At 38.5% G+C, this 15,978-nt stretch overlaps 2 protein-coding genes across 15 annotated transcripts in view; one reads left to right on the forward strand and one right to left on the reverse strand.

Annotated features, from left to right (window-relative positions):
• Positions 1–7,506, forward strand: part of LOC127658531 (microtubule-associated protein 2-like) — a 148,782-nt gene extending 141,276 nt beyond the window's left edge. For all 14 annotated transcript variants that reach the window (XM_052147849.1, XM_052147854.1, XM_052147856.1 and 11 more), the window contains 3 exons: positions 4,041–4,122; positions 4,500–4,612; positions 4,987–7,506. In XM_052147849.1, the coding sequence (XP_052003809.1) occupies positions 4,041–4,122; positions 4,500–4,612; positions 4,987–5,202 (411 nt within the window). In that variant the 3' untranslated portion in view covers positions 5,203–7,506. The remainder of the gene's footprint in view (positions 1–4,040; positions 4,123–4,499; positions 4,613–4,986) is intronic.
• A 710-nt stretch (positions 7,507–8,216) lies between these two features.
• LOC127658551 (myosin, light chain 1, alkali; skeletal, fast-like) lies at positions 8,217–13,085 on the reverse strand. The gene is made up of 6 exons (XM_052147900.1): positions 12,881–13,085; positions 11,786–11,813; positions 10,525–10,668; positions 9,997–10,170; positions 9,295–9,372; positions 8,217–8,773 (listed from the first exon to the last, which is right to left on the reverse strand). The coding sequence occupies exons 1-6, from the start codon at positions 13,001–13,003 to the stop codon at positions 8,745–8,747; spliced, it is 576 nt and encodes a 191-aa protein (XP_052003860.1). The 5' UTR covers positions 13,004–13,085; the 3' UTR covers positions 8,217–8,744.
• Between the last annotated feature and the right edge of the window lie 2,893 nt (positions 13,086–15,978).

The raw sequence follows: 15,978 nt of genomic DNA on the forward strand, positions 1-15,978 counted from the left end.
ACTTAAAAAAAAGACAAATGACATTGTTTCAAATATATAAGATTATATTTGACATTTCAAAGCAGGCGCCTCAGCTCTTTATGCATGCAATGAAGACCTCATAAATTGCTCTTCCCTGTTTCCCCTTGTTACCCTCCTCATTTCCTTCCCTTAATATTTTCCTTGTGTTGGTCTAGTCTTTGTTGGTTCATTGACATTTCTCACATTTCTTGTGTCAGCTTAGCACTGTTTTCTGTTTATTGCCAGCAGATTTGATTCCAGTGCTTTCTGTTTGTTAGTGTTTTCCCTCTCATGGGTTTTTGTTTTCCCAGCCTGGTTGGCTTTACTCTGGGTTTCTGTTGTTTTTGCACCCAGAATTTGTGTTTTTGTTAATAAAATTAATTTTTGTTCAATTTCTGGTCTGCGACTGTGATCGTGACAGAATGAGATTGACAGAATGAACCGATCTTATTGAACCCAGCAGACCATTCACCATGGGAATTCTACTCCACCTGGCTCCTATCAGGGGAGGACTAATCCCCAAGACCCAAATACCTTCCCTGTGGTCCTAAACTGTCATCAGGAGGGTCGGCCTATCAGTATCTATGCTGAAGCCCTTTGGAAAGCTATAGATATGGTGTCTAGCAGAAGTTCAGATCAAGCTGCTGCTCCTCAGTGCCGTACCCTTGCCGCTGCCAGTGCTCCCGGCCAATGAGGCCATTCCTCTTCTGCTGTCAGCACTTCTGGCCATGGAGACTGTTCCCCTGCCACTGCCAGTGCTTGCCACAACAGAGGCCATTTCCCTGTCACCTACATCCTAGTTAAGGAGGTCATTGACCCCTCACCAGTGGCTGTTGCCCAGTCTGACCCCTTGACAGCAGCCACCACCCAACCTGTCCTGTACCCAGCATTCAGCCTGATCACTCCCCAGCGGCCACCACTCTGCCTGTCCACTCTCCAGCAGTTGCCACTCAGTCTGTCCAGTTCCCTGCAGCCGCCACACAGTTTGTTCAGTCCCCTGTGCCCCACGCTCAGTCTATTCATTCCCCAGTGGTCGCCACTCAGCCTGTCCAGTCCCCAGTGGTCTCCGCTCAGCCTGTCCAGCCTCAGCAGTCGCCGCTCAGCCTGTCCAGCCCCAGCGGTCGCTGCTCAGCCTATCCAGTCCCCAGTGGTCGCCGCTCAGCCTGACCAGTCAGTGGTTCTGTCCTTTTTATGCCAATTGATCTCACCTGTTTCCCCTTGTTACCCTACTCATTTCCTTCCCTTTATATTCTTCTTGTGTTGCTTTAGTCTTCATCGGTTTATTGTCATTTCTCCCATGACTTGTCGGTCAGCTTAGGACTGGTTATTGCCCTAGATTGGGTTCCAGTGCTTTCTGTTTTTTGTTTTTTTTACCTTAGTTAGTTTATTCAGTTGTTTAAGTTAGTGTTTTCCCTCTCATGGGTTTTTGGTTTTCCAGCCTAGTTGACTTTTTTGTTAAATTTCTGGTCTGCAACTGGTTTCATCTGTCCATGATTGTGACTACTAATAAATCAAAAACTAAAAGTTTTATTAACAGTAACAGTTACATTAACAGTATTTAATGCACTGTAAACTAACATGAACTAACAATGAACAATTGTATTTTTACTAACCAACACTAACTAAGATTAATAAATGTTGTTAAAAAAATATAATGTTAATTGTTTGTTCATGATAACTAAGGTATGAACTAATTATAATGAATGTAACATTATTGTAAAGTGTTACTAGTATATGTATATATTTTTGTAGAAATGCAACAATCGTGTGCAAGATGCTGAAAAAGCAGAAAAATTAGGCACAACAGTCAAAGATATCTATCTAGCATATAACATACACCCAGATGGGTAGAAAGACACATTCTGTGTGAACGGCCCCTTAGAATTTATTATAATAATGTTGCCTACTTTTTGGAACAGCCTTCAGGTCAAGAGCACGTATAGACCATTTCACGGATGTAAACAATAACAAATTAATTAGAAACCTACTGGCCTCTGAGCATTTCCCAGGCCATTTCCCATTCTTGTATCATTAAGGAATCCTTAATGTGTAACATATTTTCTCAAAGAATATCAAAGGTTTACCTGAAGTGACTTGTCCAGATGTGTTGTTGATACTGAGTGTCTTTGCGAGAGAGGCGATGAAATTGTATCATAGTTTAGATGCTCATAATTATATCCTCATTGGAGAGATAGTGAATATTGGATAGCTCCTATTAAAATCAGTGAAGCCGTACTATGAAGCTGTCTGCATGACCTGTGGACAAGGTAAGATTTATTTATTTATTTATGTGTGTGTGTGTGTGTTCTTAATTTGCAAGCCATTTTGGAAAAGTATCTGCCAAATGACAAAATGTAATAGTAAATCATTTGGGCAGCTTCATTCATTATAATTGGAGTGGTCTATTGTCAGTTTTAGAGCTCTATCTCTAAAACTTATAATTAGTTGGCATAAATTTCTTTCACCTACCAGAGATAAGATGTGTGCTACATTTGTTAGTACTGCACGTATCCAGCCATCTAACTTCACTGCTGCAGTTCATGCATTCATTTGTGGTAGTTTTTTTTGGCGATCTACTTAAATTTCCATTAGCTCCAGGTGTCCAGGGAGCATCCAACCAACGAACAACACGGTCTGCAAATGAATAATGACATTTTATGACAATCATGTTAAAGTCACTATGAAAGAAGCGCCTCCCACTGTTGTTTTGAATGAGTATAGCTACTAGTAGGAAATGTTTAAAGAACAAAGACGTCACTCATTAAACTGACGAATAGTCATTGGAATGGTCTATAAAATCTGCCAATGAAGGCAGCTCACAAGGTTTTGGAACACACTCTGTTCTTTCTGACTGTGCACATTGCATACTGTCAATGTCTTAACAGTTTTTTGTTTTTTTAATTGTCAGAGCTGATATCTGCATAGTCATGTCTGTACTTCAGTAAGATCTGCTTTTTCTGCCCCGCACAGCAGCAGCGGTCAGTCACTTTGAGCCACTATACATCACAACAAAGCTATAATGACCACATGTTTTCTCAGCTTGTGAATTTCAAAGGAGGATTTTGGGTTCATTATAAATTAAGCTGGTTAAGTTGGTTACCACAGATAACAAAATGTGTCTCTCACAGTTTGTAAAACATTGTGTGTACAGGAATAAGCGAACAATGGAAGAGCTTCAGTTGTACTGAGCCCGGAATATTCCTTTAATGGATGCCCCATGCACTGTAATATAAAAATGTTCATTTAGAGTTCTCAAATTAGATTGAGAACTCATCATGGAGCTCTAAGGATTCCCACTGAATTGGAACACTTATCATTAGCAAAGTTCTACACATCCCCCACCCCTAATACTGTATGCTGGTTTCTTAAATATTTTGACTAATTTGATTGTGCTTGAGCTAGCAATAAGACAATAGTATAAAACATTTATAAATGTTTTCAATGCATTCTGTAGATTTCTTCCCAAAATTAGTGCTGAAAATGTGAAAAAGTCTGCTGATTTCGTCTGGGACTAGTTATTATGATATTCAGTGCAGTCATCAGGTCTTTTTATGTTGTGTCTTATTCAGCATATGGATCAGTTCTGCTTGATTTGTTGCTCAGTTAGCCGCATTTACAGCATGCTCTGTTCAACTCGTAAATTTCTCTGTGCCTTATTCTATGTTTGTCCTCAACTTTATACTTCAAGCTTTTTTTTTTTTCAGTTTTTCCAGCAAATGTTATGGTTGCCAAAGTGAAAAGCCATTCCTAATACAGTCTTATTAGGTGTAAATGTGAAGCTAAATCACTTTTTGCTGAGTTGCTCTGGATAAGACTCTATCAAATGCTTATTTAAATGTAAATACCAGAAAAGGAAGGGGTTATTATTGACACTCCATATGTTTCTACATATGGTGCTTGCTAAGAATATTGTGACATGTCTAACTTGCTGATAGTAAAAAAAAAAGCTAAAATGACTTTTTCGCATTACTCTCCTCTTCCATTTGTTGCCAAATGGTGTAAGTGGTTGTAAATATTGTACTTTCTGGTGTTCCTCGCAGGTGCACATTTCAACTAAGAAGATTAATCTTAGTCATGTGACCTCCAAGTGTGGATCTTTGGACAATATCCGCCACAGGCCAGGTGAGCATGCTAATGTCTGATGGAACTTAAGGGCATCACATATTCAGAAACTGACTGTGTCATGCAGATAGTCATTGAGAGCCTTAAAGTGCCTGAGCTAGGCTATTGGATGTCACATCAGTGCCATCTTCTGGTCATATTTTTTAATCTTTTCCTTTTAATTCTTTACCCATATCTACTATTTACTAGATTAGAATTTAGGAACTATTAATTTTACAGAGTGATTTTTCAAGAATTCTACTTTTGTTTTCCATTAAAGAAATAAAAGCATATATGTTTGGAGGTGTTTATTGGGGGGGTTGTAGACTGCACCAGCAAAGATGCAAGAAATTGATTTTACTATAATTCTTTGTTCTATGACTCTCCTTGTGTCTCAGGGGGTGGCCATGTGCGCATTGAGAGTGTGAAGCTGGACTTCAGAGAAAAAGCCCATGCAAAGGTGGGCTCCCTGGATAATGCTCACCATGTTCCTGGAGGAGGCCAAGTACAGGTGAGTTTATAAAACAGAACATTTAAATAAGAGTCATATGCTTGTGTAAACAACTGCCTTGGTTTTACATGCCACATGATGTATGAAGATGTGCTTGAGTTAAAGGGAGAGTTCACCCAAAATGTTTTATTCTGACATCATTTACTCACGCTCATGTTTTTCCAAACCCATATGACTTTCTTTCTTCATGGAACACAAAAGGAAAAGTTGTGAATGAAATGACTGAGATTGTCATTCCGCCTCTCATTTTGTGTTTCACGGAAGAAAGTAAGTCATACTGTTTTGGAAAAACATGAGTGTGAATGAATTCGTTTTTGGATGAACTATCCCTTTAAGTGACAATTACTAACTTGCTATTTTCCTTCTTCCCTAAGATCGAAAGCCATAAGCTGGCATTCCGGGACTCTGCCAAAGCACGTGTGGATCATGGGGCAGAGATTGTGATTGAGACGCTCGGGCTGTCGGGAGGCACCTCTCCTCACCGGCACAGCCACATGTCTTCGTCTGGGAGCATCAACATGCTCGATTCTCCACAGCTGGACACGCTGGCTGAGGATGTGACTGCCGCCCTGGCCAAACAGGGCTTGTGAATCCCCCACCACATCCCCAATGTCTAGCAACAATGTTCAATTTCCCCTCTGCTCAATCTACCTAGTTCTAGTACCCCATCAGTGATTTAATGGTTGCACCCCATTTATGCAAGACATTGCAATTTAACTTCCCATTCACACCTCTACTCACTCTTCCCTCTTTATCAGTCAACAATCTCACAGAACCCTATTGTGATCTAAACTCGGAAAGAAATTATTATCTGTTAATTTTTGGTTAATTTTATTGAATAATGACTTGGCTAAAGAGCACCCTGTGCTTTTTATTACCCATGTTATATGTTTGACTTTTTATGGTGTGTACAGACAGTGGCCTCAAAGGCTGGACTAGGGTCAGCTTCAGGTGTATTGCGTGAAGTCGGTTGGCAGGACCAGGAATCGGAAATATTTTCTACATGAGAATGTAGTACGATGTTTCCATGCTGTGCGTGTTTCTTTTGTCCGTTCAGTGCATGGACTCGAAAATACACATTTCCACTGCAAACAAAACATACAATATAAGGTAATATATTTAAAAATCTACCAGCTATTTGTCTCAACATCTCATGCTCAATTGAAAAGAAAAAAATATTACTCCTTCGATAACTTATATCTGTACAATTGCATTATTAAAAGGAAACCTAGATAGTATGACGAGCATGTATTCAAGTGCACAAAAGAGGCTATTTTCTATTTCAAGTGATTTTAATAAGTTATTTGCTGAAACATTGGATCAAATGAGCACTTCATGTTTTTGTAGATACTAGCAACGTCGTTAAGCTTAAGTACATTATTTTAGATGACTGCACCGACATTGCCCATGGGTCCATTGTCCACCCCTGCCTTTGCTTTTGTAAGAAAAGTGGATCTTTTTTGGAACAGATTAAGCAGGTTTGTGCTTTAAATTACACATGATGGCTATATCACAAACAGTATTACTTTAAAGGTGCTGTTAGCGATGTTTTTCATGAAACGACTCACTGAAAGTTCCCCTATTACCTGACAGATATTACTGAAATATTATAAGTGTCTTGAAAAATCACACCTGTCTCTGGAAACAGTGGGGGAAAATGAGAACATAGGCCGCTGTCAGATTATTTGTTTAGCCAATCAGGAGACTTTGAGGCACTTTCTGCCTGTCAATCATTTAGCATGTTCTCAGAGCAGCCCAGAGCACCATATGGGCAGCATGAAGCTGAGAGTATGGTACATTCAAGTTAACCCATATTCCGCTTCATAAGCAGTGTTGGGTTTTCAAGTTGTTAGTTTGTCGTGCGACAAATCTATTTTGCAACAAATGCTTTTGGCAATGCTGAGATAATGCGCTGCAGCTCTCCAGCTCCATTTCTGACCACAACAGTATCACTGGTCATATTAGAGCAAGTTAGAGTGTCTAATTCTGTAACAAAGACTGGTGGAAATGTAAGCGTAAGCGTAGTTCTAGCAGGAAGATCTCGGGCATCTCATCCAGTCACAGCTGCCTCTCATTGTTCACATATCTCCGTGTTTTCATCCCACATCCCACAACATCTCCACCAGTTTAGGCCCCCTCCTGGGCGGGGGTAATGGGGCTTACGCCAAATGATAGAAGTATACTTCCATTCGCATTTATTCCAAAAATCTCAAGTCTTTCTGATAGAAGACTTTTCCAGACTGGCTAGCATGGCTTACAGCATCTTTAAACAAAGGAACAAAAGAAGGACAAGTTTATGAGTCATGGAGTTTTGTTCAAATGCAGCCATGTGTCTGGGTGTAACAGCTCTAGATCTGCTGTCTTGAAGTGTGAACCACGTATGGCCTCTTTTAGAGGCAAGATGACAATAGACCCACTTGGTTTGTGGCTGTCTGAGCGAGATGGGTGGTGCTGTGGGCCTAATTTATTCTTTAACGTAGGGAGCAGCTACTCGGGACTTTGTTGGTGAGTCATAGGCCCTGTGTTTGTCTGCTGAATTCTACTTGGATGCTTAGGTTTCTTTTTATTTGTGTGAGTGAACTTAAGAGGCGGAGCTTAAAACAAACGTAAAAAAAAAAGGATACTCACTCAGCTTGCATTTCTTTGAACATAGTACTTCAGTATACTTTTACTCTCGTCATTTGTGGTTCTACTCCCTTTTCCATAGAAACAGCTGTCATTTGTAGGCTTCTGTGTTTCTCTGCCCCCTCGAGTCTTACCCACCCTTCCCTTATTCCCAAAGCTGCTGTAAATGTATTAAAAGGTCGCATAGATGTACGCAGTTTTTTTTCTCCTGTTGGTATGATACAAATTATAAATGCCCTTAACAGTTATGACAATAAAAATACAGAAAATGACAAAACATGAGTCTGATTTGATTATTCTTACATGTTTGTGTTGTGTCATGTAGATGTGTATCGGCTAGATTTAAATAGGCTAACGTAATAAATTCTCTTTGACTAATTGTGAACAAATTCTGAGAACTGTCATAGTCATTAGTTATACATTTGAAATTGTTTACTGTTGAAAGAATAGTTTAAATGTCATAATTATAAATTCAGTTAGACACAACAGGACATTACTTTGAAACTAATATACAACTCACTTCGATGAAAAAAAAATCCTTTAAACTAATTTTCATTAATTATTCTAATGTTAACTTAATGTACATTTAAAAGTCAACATGAAATCAAAATAGATCCTATTATTTTCTCAATACCTATTCCTGTTCTTATTGCACACAATTTGGAATGGTGCATTTAAATGTACGGAAATAACTTGCTCTGCATCTGAACGACTTGTACGATGTCATCCTGCCCTCTTATTTTTTAACCCCTCACCTCTAACCTTGTCATGCACCCATTTTTTTCTCATTGAATATTCTGTTTCATTCGGAAATACAGCATATTATGGGCGAAATGGGTTGCAAAGAGTGCTTCACGTTGATTTTATGCAGCTCAATTGAACTTAAAGGCCTTTGATGTTACTGCTAATCTATGTAAATGATAAACTCACCTGTTACCAGTCTTTCTGCGCTGAATACAGGAACATTAATCACAACAAGGTTGGCACTTTGTGAAAAGTTTATTATGAGAATTGACAGAGGCAAAAAATAAATTAAGGCTCTAGGGAAAGGGGTCTTCCTTACCCCTTTCCCCTAGAGTCTTAATTTAGTCTTAATTTATTAAGATATGCAGCCAGTCCATTTATGGCAGTAGATTTAGCACCTTTAAATTTGCGATCCAGGCAGTGAGGGATCAAGTGGGGGGATTTCTGTTTTTTATGTGTAGTTATGATGCCTCCAACTAACACACCATCCCTCACAAATGTTCTGCTATGGAGATGCTTATCCCAGCTCGAACAAAAACAAAACGCCTTTGCTTGAAAAATATAAATGACTTCCAAGAATTAACAAAATAAATAGGATTCAAGTGGACAAAAAATAGGAATAACAAAAAAAAAACTAAAGAAATGTTTATGACTGACATTCAATACTCCTTTTATCCATGTCTGAGTTGGTGTTGGAAACATTGCGTGGATGTCCTGTCATCATGGAATCTGGAGAAATGCTTCAGTTTCCTCAAAACTCTTCTTAAACAGACATGATGTGTTTGATGAAAGCTATTCAGAATGGAAAGATTGAAAAGGGAATGTCCATGTGAAGCTTAGAACCACAGAACAACATACAAAAATGATATCTGTGTAGTAGATACCTTGTCCCCAGCACAATCATGAAATTAGGGTTCCCAAACTATTAATCATGAACAACTGGAAAAAACTAAATTTTTTCAAATACATTTTTAAAGATTTCTGGAGCGGATATCCATATTTTTAGGTTTTTAATAAGTATAGATTTAAACAATTATAATCTTGAATAAATTGTACTCTACACAAGCACTTGCAAACAGCATTTTCTAGAAAAATATTTCTAGAAAATGCAATATTTTAGAACACCGTAAAGAACAAATCGTATGCGCTGCATAAATGTATGACATTTCCCTGCATACTATTTTTCAGGCCATGGTTTTACATTTTTCCTGATATTTCCAGTTTCTCCATAACTGGGAACTCTAGCAATCACCGTTGAATTTTCAGATGTGATAAATGTGTACTGAGACAATAAAAGGACATGCTGAACTGACCCTCAAAGTTCACACTGCCATTTTCATCCTCCTGGCCTATCATGAGAGCATCAATCTCGGCTTCATTCATTTTCTCACCTAGAGGAGAGAGGGGAATATGTTGGTCAAGATGTGGGCCACAAACATTTCACATTCCATGCCCAATTTAAAAAGATTATATTATGTTACTACAAACAGTGTACCCAAAAGGCTTTAGACAAATAAGTAACCCTTAAAATGTGAATTTCACTACAAAATATCCAACCAAGTGGCATCTGCAAGCAAGTGATGCTAGAGATTTTCTCAGAACTAATTTAAATGATCTAAACCTTTTTGAAAGTACTTCAGAACAACTTATGTCTAGATTATTTTTTGTGTGTGCATGCACTATATGAGGTCAGTTTGTATCAAGTTAAAACTTCTTTTTGTGAAATGTTTTGCTTAAGGTGTTTATGCTATATTTCTTTAAAATAAATTCCACTTGGTTTGATATTTTATTATATAAAGCAAAGATATTCATTAAATACATTTTAAGTGTGGCTTAAGTGTACTTCTCGAGTCAACAGTAGTATTGCATGGCTTTTTGGCACTATTAACACACAAGTGATTTTAAAAAGGCCAAAAACAAATTTCATATATCTGTTTCATATAAATACACTTTTCATGGGAATGCTGATCTAGAATTGCAGTAATGGCATAAAACTGTTCGTTTTGGCCCCTTACCCAGTGTTGACAAGACAATACGCAGCTCAGCACCCATTACTGTTCCGTTGCCTTCCTTATCAAATACACGCAGACCCTCAACATAGTCCTCAAACGATGCCTTGTTTGGGCTGTTGATCACAAACTGCAGCATGGGCAGGAAACCCTCGAAGTCGACTCTCTTGTTTGCCATGTCTGTTAAGGGGTGAAAGGTTGAAGGTGAATGGAGGGTTCATGGGGCAGGGAAGGCAGAATTAGTCATGACACAAGCCTTCAACCAATTACAGTGGCATTTGAAATATGCCATGGTGAAAGCTTCCTTTCAATGCTAAGTTAGAAATATCCGGAAACTAAAGCAGCTACAAATACTAACACTAATGACAATGAATGTTTTGAATTAAAGGGATACTGTAGTTCACCCAAAAATTTATATTCTGTCATCCTTTTACTAAGTCACAAGGTTTTTAACAACACAAGGGGGAGTAAATAACAGATTTACTTTTTCATTTTGGGGAAAACTAAACATTTTTGGCCCCCCTCCCCCCTTACCATCAATACTGGGGTTGCCCAGGATATTTGCCACCTCTTTGTTTGTTGGGTTCTGTCCCAATGCACGCATAATATCAGCAATCTGGTTGTAGGCCACCTTGTTGTCACCAACTCTGTCGAAAAGTCCAAAAGCCTCCTTGTAATCTGGAATTGTAATGAGAGAGTCAAGGCTGAAGAGTGTAATTTCTGTGCCAATAGCATCAGCAGACTAAACTGCAACAATAATGACTGATTTCAAACAGGTTTCCCCAAATAAATCTAATGTATATAACATTACAATTGCACACATCACCTTTAATGAGGCACTCTAAATATATAATGCAAATATGTTCAAATGAAGGCTTATTTATGTTATTTTACATACTTTGACTTATACATTAATAATTTATTGCATTACATCGACAGCTAGGAAGATCCCTACGATGATGCATTTGGTTTGGATCTCGCAAACTAGGTGTCTACAACACTCTCATGTTGCTTTGTTAATCACAACATGTTAGGCCATCAATCTGTGGGTTCAATATGACTCAGTTCATTCATTTTATGCTGCTAATTCAAACAGACAGCTGCGTGCATGCCTGGGGAGAGCGACTACACTGAGTAATAATCAGTGCTCACTATTTCTATGGACTTTATGCTACTGGTCTATATGCTCACTGGAAGGTGATCTGCTGAAAGATTAATAGCTTCATCTGATTTCTACACAAATCCAGCTGCCACCAACAGAGTGGCAGGGGAAGACACTCAAAGAGTTGACTTGGAATTGATACGCTCACCCAAGAATATAACCCCCTCCTTATAAAGGCATTACCATGTGAGTCTAGAATGCTGACTGCAGTGTAACTAACACCAAGGCTGCTGAAAACCTACCCCTTATTAAGTAATGGCCACATTCTTCCATGTAAGATGCAGTCCTGGACAATGGTGCAAATTTACTGTGAAGATGCATTAAATTGCTTGAACTTTATGGTGCCAATTGAAGTAAATCCCAGTAAATCTACTTTAAACCACTTGGAGTTTTCTAGGCAGTTGAATTTTATATTGCTGGTGCCATTATCAAATTCCTGCCTGGGCACAACAACAACAGACAGATTATAATTAGTTAAATTAAAATAGTGTATAAAATAAATAGATCTATAATAGATTTTTTTTATAAATTATATTTATTATTATTTCAGGGACCACACCCCCAGAAAACTCCCAAAACAAAGTTTTGTGCAGATATGTGTGAGCAAGGGTTATAAGGTAATCATAATCTCACCTTCCATCTGGTCCTGGCTGAAATCAACCTACAGAAAAACAGAGGAACATTGTATTTCTATCCCATTCTGAATATTTGTATATTTAAACCCTATAATATAAATTACGAGAGGTAAGGGATATAGGAGTGCATATATATATATATATATATATATATATATACAAGGATGTCACATGCATACAGTAGCCTATACAATGGCTGAAAGAATGATGATTGTAGTGAATACATTTTCAACTACGATAATTCTCAAAAATTCGGACTGATTTACAAGACCTGATGAAATGCATCTCATCAATAACAATCCTTATGACCAGTGAGTTATTCACAAATACATCAACAACTTCTTTAATTGAAAACTGAAGAGTGAGCCCCAGATATTTGCATGCTTAATTTAGTCCCTCAGCTGCTAACAGCTGTAAGGTGAGTAGACAGGATCACCATGTTTGGCTATATGTGAACCTTATCCACATTTGGATAGGTTAAATCGCAGATGTTCACGCATCAACGCAATTAGCCAATCAGAATAGCGCAGGGGTGTGGCGTTTGATTAACAACCGATCTGAACTATCCGTGGTGCTAAATCATTCTCCATTAAATAGATCATTTCATCCTATGAGGACAAGAACAATGTATGACAGCACTTCCTATTAACTCAGCGCAAAGTTCCATGATATTTATATCTAATAATCCTCTGCAGTTCTCCCAACCTGATGTTCGCAAACGTCATTTTATCAAGCAAATCGATTCAGTGGCATCCTTTCTTTTAAGATACAGGTTGGTCACTGACATGCAACATTAACTATATTCTGTGCACGATATTTGAGTCGATTATTCGTTATTCTACGGGGCTGCGAAAGTTCACCAAATTATCATTTATATTATATTATATTAGACTATAATTTATGATACAGTACAGTGGCCTACAGTTGCATACACTTTAGTTTCAATTAACTGAAATAATGTTTTGACTTGAATAAAGCCAGTCCATTTAAATGTTACCATATAAAGCACACTTTAAGGTTTACACTTTTTGTTTTAAAATGTTGATTTCTGTTTAACGCCATCACACCATATCGTGTGGTCGTGTCCCGTTACCTTCACGGCAGACAGATCTACTGCGGCGGGTTTAGGTGGGGCTTCGGGCTCGGGCGCTGGAGCAGGTGCGGCCTCTGCCTTCTTTGGGGGATCGGGCTTCTTTGCGTCCTTCTTAGGTGCCATTTTTCAATAGTCTATTTGTCCACCGGAGGAGAGTCAACAGAGGGAGTGGATCACAGCTTGGAGGATACTCAGCGTTCTCAAGGCAAGTATAGACGTTTATATACGAGCATAATTTACCCCAGAGATGATGCCAGTACCGCACATGAGCGGATTGGGCCGTTGTGAACAGAGGGGAGGGATCGCGCTCCCCAAATGGAGATGGGGGCGACGCGTAAAGTCATTGCAATTTGGGAAGACAACAAACAGAAACTTTTCTTCACGATATTTATTGCAATATTGAAGATCAAAATGTGTTCTCAAAAGTAAGAGTTAGGAGGGGAACATGTTACACCATAAGGCCCTCTCTGACAGCCTGTGCGTTGTCTGCAGAACATGAGAATATAGCTAAACAGAGGAATTATGTATGGGGTTGGTGCGGGGTCACGAGGTACAGCGCGCCCCGTTTCCGTGGAGATGCCCCAGTTCGAGAGTTCAAGATGTGTTTACTCAAGTCTTTCTAGCAAGTCAGACCACTGTCGTCCATTTTTGGAACACTCTCGGGAGGCTATTTCCAGTCACTACAGTGCAGCTTCTATCTATTTGAATGGAGAAGGATCAAAATCTAAAAAACGGTTGGTCAAACGATCAAAAAACATATTCCAATCAGCAATAAAATCTGACAATACTGAAATAATAAATTGTGATTATTTACAATTTTCCCGGCTTGTAAAGATAATGTGCAAGCGCCTTCTAGAGTTGATTGACAGCAATGTCTGTATCTAAAAGGTGATTGGCTCTTTTAACCATGAAGCTGGACTTTCTTTCTACAGCTGCTTGGTTGCGCGTTCTAATTTGTCTCATTCATTTAAATAGTAGTGGCTCATCTATGCTAAATAATCTCTGGTTCACTGTTTACAGGTTGACTGTAGTCCTTTACCTACCAAGGTATACGTGACTGTAAAAAGTGAAATTTCGTCACAGGCCAGTTCCTTCTATGGATGACCAACTTCAGTTCAGGGTTTTATTGACTCACTGAATAATGTAAAAATGTGCACCATTAGGAGCTGTTGCTTCCCAATCTTACCCTTACACTTTCTAAAGCTATACAATCACATTTGGTGTGTAAAATTTCAATATTTAAGTACTTTTTAACTATAAATCACCACTTCACAAGTGGGTGGAGTTCAAGCGGCTCTTGTGTGACGTATTCGCAATGTCATTGTACATACGTAATCTCACGTTCTCCTCTCGGTTGAGACATCCAGAATGAGCACACAAATGCACCATTGTGAGTAAAGAAACAGATTAAAACAGATCTAAACTAAAACCAACCAAGCTACTGTACAGCATTCCTCCTTTTCACTTGTAAACAGCGCTGCTCTTCCGGCTGTGATGCACTTGCCTCAGTTCTCGCGTGTTTCAAATGCCAATGCGATTACGTCACAAGCGCTTACCGCTGCAGAACAGAAGCATGATTTAGAGTTCAAAATACACTTAAATATTAATTTTTTCTCACCAAAAGCGATATTGTCACATTAGAAGACACTTATTTAACAGCTGATGTCATATAGATGACATTTATGCTGACTGTCTGTGATTTTTGGAGCTTCAAAAGAGAAATCTCCATTCACATGCATTTTAAGGATCTTTTATATTACAAATATATTGGTTAGCTGACAATTTCTTTTTTAAATGTAAGCCTAGGCTTGCATGATTATTATAACAAAATGAATAACAATATGCACATATACAGTTGGACAGTTGGCTAGGATGCGACTACTTTCTCCAAAACCTCAGGGTATGTTCTTTCTTCAGTGAAAGGGGCTTTACAAAAACAGAACTTTGAAGTCGTTTGTAAACCAAAGCACTAGTTCATGAATTATTCTTTTTGAGATTTCCAAAAAAACGTACCCACAGTAAAATATACAAAGACTTTCTTTAACATGTAAGTTGAAAAATTACAGCCCATAAAATAATTTTTTTTTTTTATGCATTTGACCCACTGATCTATATATATATATATATATATATATATATATATATATATATATAGATCAGTGGTTTGACCATATATTGATGGAGAAGCAGCCAATAAGTGCCCAGCATGGGAACTCCGATCCTCTAAAAAGCATTTGTTGTTGCACCTCATAATTAATTCCTTTTTTTAAGTTGGTTGAGAGAATGCCCAGAGTGTCACATGCACTGTATACAAATTGGGTTTGATCATAATTTCTACTGAATGCTCAGTTATGTGTCATCTGAGCAGGGAGAGACTTTTGTCAAGAAGTGGAACTTCGTCAGTGTCCCTCATCATGTTATTAAACATAGATGTGTTTAGGCAAAGTGCAGACTTTATGTTGTCTGTGAGGAATGAGAAGCAGAGTTAAATCAGACTGTATGTTAAATGAAAGCTGATAGTATCAGTGAGTAGCTAAATTGGCTTTGTTCATCTCAGGCTAGACTTTTGGGAATGAGGTTAGGGGAGTCGGAGAGTCTTAAGAAGGCCTCAGCTGCTGATGCCAGTTACCTCAGAGGGTGTAGAGACTGAGTTTTCCCTTTTCCTTTCATACAAATCTGTCTTGTGGGCCCTTTCCCCACCCCCAGTTGAGGGCCAATGGTCTAGAGACCAGTGTTGGGGAGTTACTAACTTAAAAGAACGATGCTACTAACATACTTTATCTGTTTAAGTAGAATGCTCTCACCTAAATTAGATCCACATTTTTTTATGTCAGTTAAATACTGCTCTGATTGTGAAAATTAAAAATCTTTTACATACTGTATAATGTTGATGCCCTAAATAGCTTTAGTGTAGTCTTAAACTTCTTGCTGGTTACTAGCGTGTTGAGAACAACTTTTTCAAACAAGTAGCTTGACAGCAGCTTGTAGCTTGGGAAGCTACAATTTTAGTGCAGCTTCCCAAACACTGTTGGAGACATTCATTCACCCTCCTCACCCCCTTTCTTTCATCTTGCACCCACTTTCACTGACCTCGTTCA

This window comes from Xyrauchen texanus, chromosome 18 (genome assembly GCF_025860055.1).
Source record: "Xyrauchen texanus isolate HMW12.3.18 chromosome 18, RBS_HiC_50CHRs, whole genome shotgun sequence".
Classification (NCBI taxonomy): domain Eukaryota; kingdom Metazoa; phylum Chordata; class Actinopteri; order Cypriniformes; family Catostomidae; genus Xyrauchen; species Xyrauchen texanus.

What these genes read in the sequence shown, in the direction of transcription:
- LOC127658551 (XM_052147900.1), bottom strand. Translation starts at nt 13,003, where the DNA reads ATGGCACCTAAGAAGGACGCAAAGAAGCCCGATCCCCCAAAGAAGGCA. An exon ending in GGGCAACCCCAGTATTGATG is followed by an intron (nt 10,171 to 10,524) that starts GTAAGGGGGGAG and finishes ACCCCTTAACAG; the next exon opens with ACATGGCAAACAAGAGAGTC. An exon ending in TATTGTCTTGTCAACACTGG is followed by an intron (nt 9,373 to 9,996) that starts GTAAGGGGCCAA and finishes TCTCTCCTCTAG; the next exon opens with GTGAGAAAATGAATGAAGCC.